This window comes from Gossypium hirsutum, chromosome D08 (genome assembly GCF_007990345.1).
Source record: "Gossypium hirsutum isolate 1008001.06 chromosome D08, Gossypium_hirsutum_v2.1, whole genome shotgun sequence".
NCBI classification, from domain to species: Eukaryota; Viridiplantae; Streptophyta; class Magnoliopsida; order Malvales; family Malvaceae; genus Gossypium; species Gossypium hirsutum.
Window position 1 is genome coordinate 38,352,388 of NC_053444.1, and position 12,942 is coordinate 38,365,329.

Genomic DNA, 12,942 nt, shown 5'->3' on the forward strand with positions numbered 1-12,942 from the left:
ATAGTTGGTGATATGGGGATTATAAATGCAAAATAAGTTTCAAAAATAAATATATGTACAATTATGTATAATTTTTAAGTTTGATTAAAGGTATGTATTTGTATATGCATAAGAAATTTCGAATGGGTGTTTCTATATGAATTGATGCATATATGTTTACATTCGAATAGGTATTTAATATAATTCAATGTTAAGTGTTAAGTATATATTTAAATATATACATATATGGATAGCCTCAAACGTATACTTATATATATGTTTAGTTAGGTTCGAATAAGTGTATTTAGGTATGTAAAGTTTTGTATTAAATTTAGTTAAGTAGTAATGTATATGAATATATGTGTGCGCATACAATTTACAAATGCTTGAATTGAATTGAAGATAGGATTTTATAAACTCTCTTATGTTTGAATATGATCTTTTACAATTATGTGATTACTTTAAAGAATTACTTGAGGAGTATTTCGTATATGTGAAATTGAAATTTTCAAGTTTAAAACCTAGTAGGCTTAAAGCCGGCGAAGTTATTCGGACTTTATGTCTAGCAGGCTTTGTGCCGGTGAAATAATTCGGACTTTAAGGGCCAGTTCTTCATTGCTTTTGAAAAGTGCTTTTGAGAAGTGCTGTGGAAAAGTGCTTTTCAGAAGTGCTTTTGAGAAGTGCTTTTGAAATTTTTGAGTGTTTGGCATTGCTGTTAAAAAGTGCTTTTGAAGAATAAAATGTCCATTTTAGACATGATATTATAAAGTAACAAATATGTATTTAAATAATATTCAAATTAGTTAATATTATGATATTTTAGCAAAAATATCAAAAAATTTTATTATAACTTATTATTAATATTTTAATATATAATATTAATTTTAAATATTTCTAAGTACTTAAAATTATTTATTTATTAAATTTAATTAGAATATATAAACTATATTTAAATATTTAAATATAATAATTAAATATTTGTAATTAGATATTGACACAATTGTATTATTATAAAAAAAATTTATTTTTAATTAATGCTTTTAACACATTTGTATTATTTTATTTTAAAATGTATTTGAATATATAACTCATATTATATGTAAACATAACATAGAAAACATAAAACTAACAAATTAAAATATTACATATATTTGGATTGAAGTTTTAAAAAAGGATAATATTTATATATCAAATATAAATACTAAAAATTTTACAATAGCATTTACAATTTAAAGTGAATTCATTAAACTGGAAGCTATAGCATCTCTTGTTAATTCCATTTCAAAACCACTAAAATTGTTTGATTCACCGTCATCATCACTATCATCGTCGTCGTCGTCATCATCATCACTTTCTCGACCATGCGCATTTTCTGAATCAATATTATTCTCATATGCCGAGTTAATATCTTCGTATTCCATAAAATCTGCATCATTTCGACCGACATGTTTTCGAATAAAATTGTGTATCGTCATTGTAGCAACAACGATCATCGTTTGCTTTTCAAAACTATAACTTGGCATATCCCTTAAAATGACCCATTTTTTTTCAAAACACCAAAAGTTCGTTCAATCACACTACGTAATGATGAATGTGAATGATTGAATACCTCTTCTTTACTAGATACCGGTCTACCTCTATGGAAGTCAGGTAAATGATATCGCTGACCTCTATATGGTCCAAGATAACCTTTCATTTGAGGATACCCAGAATCAACAAGATAATATTTTCCTACAAGTCATAATATAACAAACAATTAATTCAAGATTTTTTTCAAATAAAAATTATCAATTAAAGAACTTATACTTTATTATTTAAAAAATCACATATAAGTAAAATATCTAACCATTTGAAGGGTGCGGAAATTTGTATTTTGGATCTCGAATTGTATCAAGAAATATTCTACTGTCATGTGCCGATCCTTCCCATCCAGCCATGACAAATGTGAAACACATATTAAAATCACATACTGCCATAACATTTTGAGTCGGGATACCTTTTCTTCCAATATAGGGAATTTGTTCATTTGGTGGAAGAATAGACGCAATGTGTGTACCATCAATTGCACCTATGCAATCCTGAACAAATAATAATATTAATCTCGTGCATATTTTTAGTCGAACAAATATATTAAAATATAATAATATAAAATTAAATTTTAACCTTAAAATGCGGCATATATCTAGAATCATTACGTATTTGTTCGGGTATTGAGCTAAAAAAAGGATCTTCGGGTGCAATTAGATCAGTGGCCATCCTTGAAACTTTCTCAAGCACAACTGCAAAGTGTCGACTTATTGTTGATCCAGACCTTTGAAATCTTTCTCGACATTGGGAAACTTTTGCACCGGTGCCCAAGATGTATAAAAAAATTCCCAACATTTTGGTAAAAGATATGTTTCTTGAAATTTGTAAGTTGTATCTTGTCTCCAAAACTCTCAGCAAACTTGTGAATACCATTTGAGACATCCTAAAATTAATCATACAACGTGATTCGTGACCGTCAAGGATCTCTCGAATCCATGTCTCACCTGATTATTTTGAATCCATGCACGGTTGCCTCAATATATACTTCTCATAATATAATTGCACGGAAGAAGATGCAACAACAAATAATCGGTTAAAACATTCCATGCGTTGTAAAATCTCTTTCCTTTCCCTTTCACCGTCACTTTCATCACCACTATAATCTTGGGCTATACTCATCACCTGTGAATAAATTTTATATCAAAAATCACATATAAACAACTATCGATAAAACTAATTTAGTAAAAAATAAGTAGAATATAAATTCAATATCTAAAGACCAAACATAAACAACTTTTAATAAAACTAGATTACACATAAATAAGTAGAACATAATTCAATATCCAAAAACCAAACATAAATAACTGTTAATAAAACTAGTTTAGCATTGTTGTTTAGTCACATAATAGATATCTTTGAACCCTAAAAGATCAGAAAATTTTCAACTATCCTCCATTTCCGTCTTAAGCCACAAAGCTCTAATCTTGGGATTAATTGATAAAAACATAATCCGCTTGTCCTTATTGAGCAATAATCTAAGTGCGAAAAAGTATAGCAGACTAGCTTCTGGAACTTCTTCTGACATGCTGTCAAGCATTTTGACTGCTTGTGGAATACCAAATGGATCCATAATAGGAGTCAAACTAGATGTGGCTTGACTCATACTGTCAGCTGCATTGCATAATTTTTCTATTTGACTGGACAATCTTGCAGCCCCTCCAATTTGCTTTGAGGATTTCTTTCCTCCAGTTTTAAAATGTGAACTTGACATCTCAGGGTTTTTTCTTTTTTGACTGGTTCCATCAATTTGAACGTCATTTGAAATGTGAACATCACTTGAAATCTGAACATCATTTGAAATATGAACATCATTTCTCATATTTTCTTCTTCATTCTCTTTAGGTATTTCATTGTTAACATCCTCGAAAAAATCAGTAGGGAGTGTACCAGAAGAAGGTGCCCATGCTTTATCACCTGTTGCAACTATCCCCATGAACATTTGGTCCAACTTCCTTTCGAATTCAGGATCAATACCCGATGTTCTAAATTTTTTAGCTTCAGGCACAACCTACATATAAAATGATAGTTTAATAACAGTAATTATCAATAACATCATAAATAAGAAAAAAAATAAAAAAATTTTAGAATTATTAATGTACCTGGAGCCTACTCTCCCACCATTCATCCGATGCATCAACAGTTCTTTTTATAGGATTCCACCCTAAACCAGTATCTTCGCCTTTAAGTTTCTTCCAAGCTTTCCATTCTTTTTTTAGGGCATCCCACCTATTTTTAAGTTGTCTTTGTGAAAAACCCTTGCCCGTTTCTTTCTCAAAGTTTGTCATTATTTTCAACCATCCATCTCTTGTGAAATGAGTACCAGGCCTATTGCCTTTCAATATCTCTTTAATACAAATATCACAAAATATTTCTGTCAATCTCTTATCCCACATTTCTTTTACTTTTTCATCACTAACTTCAACAGCCGAAGTACTCATCTATTGCGTATACGAACAAATTCGTTTCAGCTAGTAAAACAATCAAGAAAATCAAATGTCACATAAGTATATATGTTTACATGTGTATCAAAATTTTAACTATATACATGAACAAATAACAATAATAATGATAATAATGAAGTAATAGGCAAAATTGATTAATAAAATGATATAACTTTATCATTACCATCATTAAAAAATGAAAAAAAATCACAAGAATTAAGGGCTAAAATTACTCTTGATGAACATTTATAGGCACAAGTTTTTAATTAATATTTATGTAATTAAAAATAGTTCCTTTAAGATGATTATTATAGCCATGCCTAGTCGCTCATCAAGAACATTTGTGCGAGGTTGCTATATAGTAAAATGGGGAGCTACACAGTTTCAAATTCACTAGTGCCCAATTCCAGGTGCATGGGCATTACTATGGAATGATGTAGGTGGGATTGTAGTCCCGAGCAATGTAATTCATAGTATCCTTTTTATTCCTAAAAAAAAGGGACTTCTATTGATAAGGAAGCAAAATAGAGGGCAATTTATACTAATTAATTTTTTAAAATTCAATTTGAAGTGAACTTCTCTTTTTCACTAGAATTAAGAAAAGAAAAACGTAAAACAACTAATAGATACTAAAATAATTATTCAGTCAAAAGACGTTTTAGATTCTTTTATTCTCTCACGCCTCCTCCTTTTATCAATTGCTATCTTCTTCTTTTTCATTTTTTCCCCTTCTTTTACCTAATTGCTATCTTCTTCTTTTTCTTTTTGTCCCCTTCTTTTACCTAATTGCTATCTTCTTCTTTTTCTTATTTCCCCCCTTCTTTTACCTAAATCAGATGGCTTGGGACTTAGCTTGAACAAACAAACATCCCAATTTTGAGATTTTTCTCCATTGAAACCACATCACATCAACAAAATCCCAAATCTGAATCGCTTCAATTTCACAGGTGAGTTTAAACTCCTCGTGTATATATAGACACGTATATATATGTGTACTACATACGTATGTAAACTGTAAAGTCTTTCAATACTGTATGTTCTTCTTTTATGATCTGAAATTTGTTAAATTTTGTTTGTTTTTCTTGTAGAATTGATGGTCTGCTTTTAGATTTTTGTTACAGAATGAGTTTCAACTATTATTAAGGATCTTTCCACTTTGCTGCTGAAGGTAACAACGGCGTAGAGATGAGGTTTGCCATTTCCCTTCATCTTCTCCACTGCTAACTAGCAAAAATTCTAATACTTGATAATGGTAATTTTCAGTTTTGATTATTCAATTATTATTTTTCTTATTTTTTATTTATATCTAATTTGTTTCATTATATTTCTAAATCTCTATCGATGAGTATTTTATTAGGGATTTGATTTCCTGTTAGTGGATCTGATCTGTTCTTTCTGTACGAGGCAACCATATTAGAATATCTTTTTTTTTTGTCTTAATTCAAGATTTTATTTCTGAATCGTAATTTAGAAGTTGCTGAAAGTTTTATTTGGTTGTTGAGAAAATGCTTGGGGAGCTAATGTAAGTATTAGATTATACGAATGCAATAACTTGTTGCTGAAAACAAAATCTGTTAGATATAGCTATTATGCTTTTTAAGTGTTTTTTGTGTCACATTGATTTGGACTTTGGTATATTAGAATGACTGAAGTCTAGGCTCTAATTAATTTATTGACTGGTTTTTGCCTTTTTTGCTTGAACTTGAAACTGTTTCCTTTGTGAAGGTTTGTGCTTTACCACCTTGATTGGTCTGTTGTTATATAGGAACTCAAAGATTGTATTAAGGGATTGCTGTATTTGGTGGGAGTGGTAGAATATCGAATCCGGGTTTTCAGAACTGATTGATACGGATAGAGAGAGACACAGAGCCAGAGAAACAGGTTTTCTATTTCAACTCAATGTTTTTAGTTTTTGTTAGGATGAATGCATGGATTATAACCCTCCAAATAAATAAAGCATGCCAAAACAAAGAAAGGGTTAAATTTCAGTTTGGGTTTTGATTCCAGAAACCCTATGCTAACATCATTTGTTTTGTTAATTATCTAAGCAGCCAATATCATCTATTTCATCATGCATAAAAGTTCAGGCAACAAAACTCATCCTATGAAAAAAAGATAAACTCACCGGTGGTGGAGAAGAGGAACAAAGCACCAGCAGAGGAACAAAGAACTAGCACCAGTAGAGGAACAAATAACCGGTAGGGGAACAAATAACCAGCACCAGCAGTAGCAAAAGAACAGAGAACCAGCACCAGCAAAGGATCAAAGAAGCAGCAGAGGATCAAAGAAGCAGCGATGAGAGAAGAGATGAGAGCAGTTTGTGGGTGTGGCTAAAAAAGTAAATGAGCCGCTTAGAAGCACTTTTTTGCCGGAAAAGTAGAAATTTTCTGCTTTTTCATCTTTTGGAAAGTGCTTTAAAAAAGTTACTCCACTGCTCATTGATTTTCACCCAAAAAGCACTTTTGGGTGTAAAAGTGCTTTGAAAGCACTTTTGGGTGTAAAAGTGCTTTTCAACTGGGGCAAAGAACTGGCCCTAAGTCTAAAAGTGCTTTTCAACCGGGGCAAAGAACTGGCCCTAAGTCTAGCAGGCTAATTGCTGGTGAATTGAATCAGGTTTTAAAAAAAACCTAGCAGGCTAGTTGCCGGTGAATATGTCTAAAATGTGTGAGTTGTACAGACTCAAGTATTTGAAGGAGTTTGCACTTTTATTTAACCTAAGTAGTTGACAAATTTATGTATATCTATGCACTTGTTAAATGTAATTGAAAGGTATATACATGTTAATACATGTGTTTTTGGCATAAGAAATTGAAGAAATATACTTATCCGCATATGGGAACATAAATATGTTTGGTTATTTATTTGCAAGTAATTGTTAATCAATAAAGCATTCGGTTATTTATGTTTAAGTATGAGTTAGGTTAAAATCTATGATTAATATACAAATATGCGTGATGGGTTATGAAATGTGATTAATATATTCATATTTATATTTGAGTATATATACAGGGTAAGTACACATATACCTTTAGTTATATGTTTATGATAAATACCTATTCAATCTTTATATTTGTTAAGCATATGAATATATATATGCATTTCGTATATATATAATTATTAGTTTCTATGAGTCCAGTGATTTGTAATTTGACAAGTAAAGATGTGTTCTGTTATATTAGATTGATATTTAAATGTATATGTATAAATACATATGTATATTCGATTTTAATAGTTATTGAATATTTACGTATATAAATAAGCATTCGGTTATACACAGTTGATGTGTATGTATATTTGATTCTAAGTATTACATAATAGGATATGTGAAGGTTGCAATGTATATTTATGGAATCAGGAAATTATTTAATATTGATGTAATATTTAATTATTATATTTTTGGGTATGCTATAGACTTAATTACTAAGCTATAAACGCTTACTTTATTTGTTTATGTATTTCTATTTTATAATTTTAAAAAATCAAGCTTCAAGCTCGGGGACCGTCAGCAAGTTCATCACCCTATCTGTTGTTTCGGTATTTAAAATGTTTAAATTCTAACTATGGCATGTACAGACTAGATAAATGAGTTGCGGGTCGTATTTTGTAATAGAGTAAGTGATTATAATATATATATATATGAAAATGGTTTATTTCCTTATGGATTTGCTAGTTTGTAATGTCTTTACTAGTTGGATTATAATGTCTTTGTTTATTAAAAATGGTTAGAAGAGAAGTTTAACATTTTACATATTTAATATTAGACTAAGTTTATTATATTTAAATAATATATAGAATGTATATGTATTGATTTTGAGATGGTTGTGTTTTGTTCAGTAATGCCTCATAACCCTAATTCAGCGACGGATACGGGTTAGGGGTGTTACATTTTTCTTCATGTTTTCTCTTAATTAGGCCAAATTCACTTAATTAAAACATAATTAAACACACTACTAGACTCATAAATATTTCTAATAATTATTTACAAACTCATTTCGTTAAGATGGAGGTCCGATAATGTACTTTTTCGATGCCCGTGAAGTTTGGGTCATTACATTATGAAAGATTGAAATATGAATTATTTGATATTTGTCACATTTAAGTTGTACATGTCTTATCTGGGATAGTTGGAATCTAAGATTTTCTGTAAATTTGGTATTCTTATAGTATGAATTATAGATGTTTGGATTTCTTCTTAATGACCTAAAGTGTCCCTTATCAGTGAGTATATATATCTTGGGTCGAAACAGGGTATGATCTAGTTGATAATTTGTTTTAGCAAACTCAGTATGGAAATTTTCCAAAAGTAATACCAGTAAGTAATATCTACCAAAAAAATAGTACATGTGATTAACTATTCTAGAATAACCAAAGATAGTTGTCTAAAGAAAAGAGAAAAGGTTGTATCGTCTAGTAAGATCTAGAGTCCAACATTTAGTGAGATGAAATATGACATGTAAAGAGAGTATGTGGTGTATAAACATGTGTTTATCCGACGATGTGAAGGTATCTATCAAAGACAGAAGTGGGAAATCTAAATAATTAGAATGAAGATTTTAGCAAGAAAGGTTGAAAGGTATTTTGTATTTAAACTCACTAAGTTAATGTAACTTACAAATGTTATGTTTATGTTTCAGGTATTGTTGTAAAAATAATTACGCTAGGAGGGACAACACCAAGAATACACCAAGGAATGGGCGAATTGGGTTATTATGCATATAGTGGCCAATTTGGAAAAGTGGTGTATAGTAGGATTACATCTTCTAGAGTCAGTCTTTAGTAAAATTTTGTGTTGTAATTAAATTATGATAAGTCTGATGTATTGTTTTATTTTAAATACTTTTCCTTAATAATGAAGCCTTTTATATAAAAAAAAATAAGAAATATGCTTTAAATCAAGAGTAGACGATCTCTATTTTGATCATTTGTTAAGTGTCGTGATGCCCACTACTATTCCTTCTTCAGTTATGACACTTGTTTTTTTCTTATTAACCTTGTTGCTTTGTTAATTATGGTTATAACACATGGTTTCCAATTAACCCGAGATTTAGAATGAATGTGAGATTAAATTGAAAGAACAGCAAGTTTGCAGCCTATATTTGGAGAAATGGGAAAGCTAAAAAATAGATTGAACATGGTTGAGATCCAATTCTAGTTCGATTAGAATGGAACCAACCGGTTCCTTTGTGGGAGACATAATAATTAGCAACAGACGGTTCTCATAGGATTGTAATTAGCGCGGGAAGGACTATAAATAGTTGGGAGATGGCTCCTAGGGATGATTTTCTTCCCAACCTTGTCTAATTTCTCCCATTTTTCATCTTTTTCGGTAGCTCAAAGAATGAGTAACCGTGGAATGTTTTGCATGGGTCAAACTTCATAAGGATGGAGCTAAAAATGTAGGGAAAGTAATAAACGAGTAAGGTCCTTAACCCTTCTGTGTATATAAAGGTTGAGAAATGAAGTTATGAACTTTAGAACTATTTTAAGGGTTTTGCATGTTTTCTGAAAAATGGGTTTAAGCTAAGAACGTTGAGTATAACCCATGATTTTTTGTTGTAAGCTGTTGTTTGGAGAATGAAAGCTTTGGTATTCCAGAGAAGGAATAAGCTATGGAGACGATAAAATTTAAGGTTAGTTCCAGACTCTAAACCTGTTGTTAGATTTTATGTTGTTTAAGTACACCATGTTTGCATAAAAATGATATATGATGACATAAGCATGCATTCCATGATTGTGGGTAAACCTCAAAGGGTTAGATGAAGTTAGATGGGGGATGGGGGGAGAACCTATTAGATACCGCCTTAGGCGAAGCTCCAAACCTTGCGGAGGGAACATTGTGGTGTTCGAGCATCAATGATAGGTAGTGTAAAGGAGGTAATAAGAGGAGGATTCGGGAAAAGAAATAATGGAATGGTATTTACCACAATGATGGTATCGACTGGTCTTTCAAAGTGAAACCGTGATGACGGTATATGGCATAAAATCATAGATGAAAGAGGCTATGATAGTCTAGTATAAGGTATATGGTGTAAGACAATAGATGAAAGAAGCTATAACAGTCTGGTATAAGGTATATGGCGTAAAACCATAAATGAAAGAGGCTATAATAGTCTGGTATAAAATACGTAGCGTAAGAGCATAGATGAAAGATACTGTGAGGACATGGTAAAAGGTATAAGGTATACGATGTAAAACCATAGATGAAAGATGTTATTGGGCCAGAGTGGAACGCCCTCAACCTGACCCGAATCACCGGGTCCAAATCATAGATATGAGATAGGTCACTTTATAACCTACCTCTTGACCTAGAGGGCGATTATTATACCCTTACCCTAGCTTAGACATGTGGCAACACAAGAAGCATTTTAGAAAGCACCCATGGGTGACTCTCCGTCTTATACAATCAATAGTGACCCACCCACATGCCTCACACTACCCATAAGGGGCCACCTGCTATTGGTTGTCCATGGGAACTACTAAAGGACTACTAATACATAATAACCTCATAATACCTTAGCAAAGGGAATGTTTAAAGTAAGACCGCAAAGTATTATGCTTGATGACAACTTACATGTAAAGGACCTACCAACTACCCAGCCACACAAGCAGTCAACCATCCGTATTGTTAGTGACATGTCACTTCCAGAAAAGGGGACCTTCCCTTATATATACCCCAACACATGATGTATGAAGTATCTCTCTTTCCCCACTTAAGCCATTCACCTGCTTGCTTAGCCTTCTCTTTCCTTCTCCTCTCCTATGTCCTCCTCCATTTCCTTCACCTCCTTTAGTTTTTCCGACACTCTACTTATCATAGGTGAACCAACCCCATAGTCAGAACCATTATCTCCTCTTTATTTTCTCATTGTTGAACACCAGTATCAACAAAAATGTTTTATAACTTCATGATAAGTTTCTAGAATGTTTGGGGATGTCAAGTATTGATACCTTGCCTTCGTGTATTGATACATGCAAAGTTAATAACTAAAAAGCTATAATATTAGGACCATGAATCGACACATAGAGAACCATGTACAGATACATGTCCACCTGTACTTATAAAACTATGTTTCGAAGCCCTCGAAACAACTCTGAATGAGGTATAATTGTTATAGCTTTGTAAAAGAACCTTAGGAATGATTTAAAAAGTGTTTTAAGACCAGGAAATTATTGATAAAGATTTAAACGGCAAAAATTATTTGGTTTTGGCAAAACCCTTACTATTTTATATCTAATAGCTTATGTTACAAACCTAATGAGCAACCAAATCCCCTTTTATGTTTTTAACATGCCGAAACACTTATAAAATGAATTTAATTTTGTGATGTGTCTTAAGGCTTTAAAATGTGGGATAATGTTGATTTTCAATTATTTAAATTGGTTATTTCCATGATGAACTTTATTTGAAATTTTTTTTTTGTAAATGCAAATATTATGTCAATGTGACACCATTCTTCCGTGTCAATTGTCAGTGTAGACACTTAAATTTGTTCGGGCGGTTCGATAATAAGTTTTTCGGACTTTGATTTTATTGAATAGAGGCTTATATTTGAACCCTATCGAAAAGGGAAATAAAAAGGGATATTCTTTTAAATAAGTTCAAAAAGAATTTCAACATTTTGAGCTTTTGATCGGATTTATTTAGATTCTTGAGGTTAAATCCACAATTTAATGAATTTCTAAATACTTCAATTTAGTTTTAGAATTTTGGTTAAATATGTGGATTTAAATTGAAAATAATTTGAACTTCATTTGAATTTGTGGGATTCGAATAAAATTGTAAATCTTGGACCAAATTGAGTTCCGATGGATGTATTGAAATTGTTTAAAATTTTGTTGCTTTAATTGATGAAATTTTTGTATAAAATTTTATTTTTGATTAATTTTGGTTCCATGATGGTTCTCAGTTTTCAAGCCCAAATTAATTCATTTTTCGAACCCACTTTTTAAGACCCATTGGAAGCCCATCATTTTTAGCTAACCTTTTATCCAAGCCCAAATTCACTTGAAAATTCGGCCGCCCGAATTGGTTTCCAATCAAAATCCAAGGTCGTTAGAAAGGAAAAGGGTTTGGGGCCGCACATAGGCGAGAATAAAGGAGCCTTGTTTTTCAATACAAACAGCAGTACAAGGTAAATTAGTAAAAGAGAAAATCACATTTTGGAGTACATTTGAAACCAAAAACAGATCAACAACGGATTAGATAAAACATTACTAAACAGAATAAGATGAGATCAACGGAACTGTATAAAACCTGCACGAAGGTAAATTAGAAAAACTCAGTAACTATAATCAATTTATTAAAATTTATCTTGAATCAAAATTAAGATTTCACTAATGGACTAAAGATTTCTCAATTTTTATTAAGCAAGTTTGCTTTTGGCATTTTTAATTTTAATTTTTAATTTCAAAATCTTTATTTTGTTTTGGTGAAAATTTGTTTTCCAGACTTGCGTATGCAGCTCTCCAAATTAATTAATAATATATTTACCAAATTAATTTATATTATTGTGTGGTGCTTTTGTTAATTTTTTGTTTGTTAGGTTGTGATGAGGAGTGCATTCAAACTTGAGCAGCCTTTTAAGGGTGAAGATCTTCATTGAGGAGTGCATTTAAACCCGGTTTACGATCCAGTAAGATGATTTGACAACCATTTCCCAAGTTTTGGTAAAAGAAAATGGCAGCAAACAAGAACATTTATACAATCAGCTTCTTCATGATTTTTTTTGCTCAAACTCGAGGTTTTATGACATTAATCAACATTTGCGTATTACTTTACATTGAGGCCGGGATAGAATTATGAGCATACGTATAAAACAACAGTATTTATCATACATAAGCAGCACAAAATCTCGTCCTTATTTGCAAGCCACCTTTGAGACAATCGCCCAAGTAACAGTGTGAAGCATGTAACCAAGACACGTAGATTCAAAGT

At 31.3% G+C, this 12,942-nt stretch overlaps 1 protein-coding gene and 1 long non-coding RNA gene across 8 annotated transcripts; one reads left to right on the top strand and one right to left on the bottom strand.

The window, feature by feature from the left end:
• Positions 1 to 2,848: 2,848 nt before the first annotated feature.
• LOC107909361 (L10-interacting MYB domain-containing protein) lies at positions 2,849 to 6,900 on the bottom strand. 3 transcript variants are annotated; one of them, XM_041099112.1, is made up of 4 exons: positions 6,133 to 6,900; positions 3,666 to 4,034; positions 3,454 to 3,574; positions 2,849 to 3,349 (listed from the first exon to the last, which is right to left on the bottom strand). In XM_041099112.1, exons 2-4 carry the CDS (start codon positions 4,002 to 4,004, stop codon positions 3,339 to 3,341), a joined length of 471 nt encoding a protein of 156 aa, XP_040955046.1. In that variant the 5' UTR covers positions 4,005 to 4,034; positions 6,133 to 6,900; the 3' UTR covers positions 2,849 to 3,338. The 3 variants fall into 3 exon arrangements, with proteins under 3 accessions (XP_040955046.1, XP_016692348.1, XP_016692341.1); XM_016836859.2 differs by having other exon boundaries at positions 2,849 to 3,574; positions 3,666 to 4,004; XM_016836852.2 differs by having other exon boundaries at positions 2,849 to 3,574.
• LOC107909377 (uncharacterized) lies at positions 4,523 to 6,838 on the top strand. Of its 5 annotated transcripts, none has more exons than XR_001687231.2 (4): positions 4,523 to 4,954; positions 5,096 to 5,259; positions 5,773 to 5,888; positions 6,059 to 6,838. It is a non-coding gene; the product is annotated as an uncharacterized lncRNA (long non-coding RNA). The 5 variants fall into 5 exon arrangements; XR_005917126.1 differs by having other exon boundaries at positions 4,559 to 4,954; positions 5,096 to 5,197; XR_001687235.2 differs by having other exon boundaries at positions 4,637 to 4,954; positions 5,129 to 5,259.
• Positions 6,901 to 12,942: the final 6,042 nt, after the last annotated feature.

Coding starts and splice junctions, on each gene's coding strand:
- LOC107909361 (XM_016836859.2), bottom strand. CDS start 4,004: ATGAGTACTTCGGCTGTTGAAGTTAGTGATGAAAAAGTAAAAGAAATG. Junction 3,575..3,665: donor GGTGGGAGAGTAGGCTCCAG/GTACATTAATAA, acceptor TTTTATATGTAG/GTTGTGCCTGAAGCTAAAAA.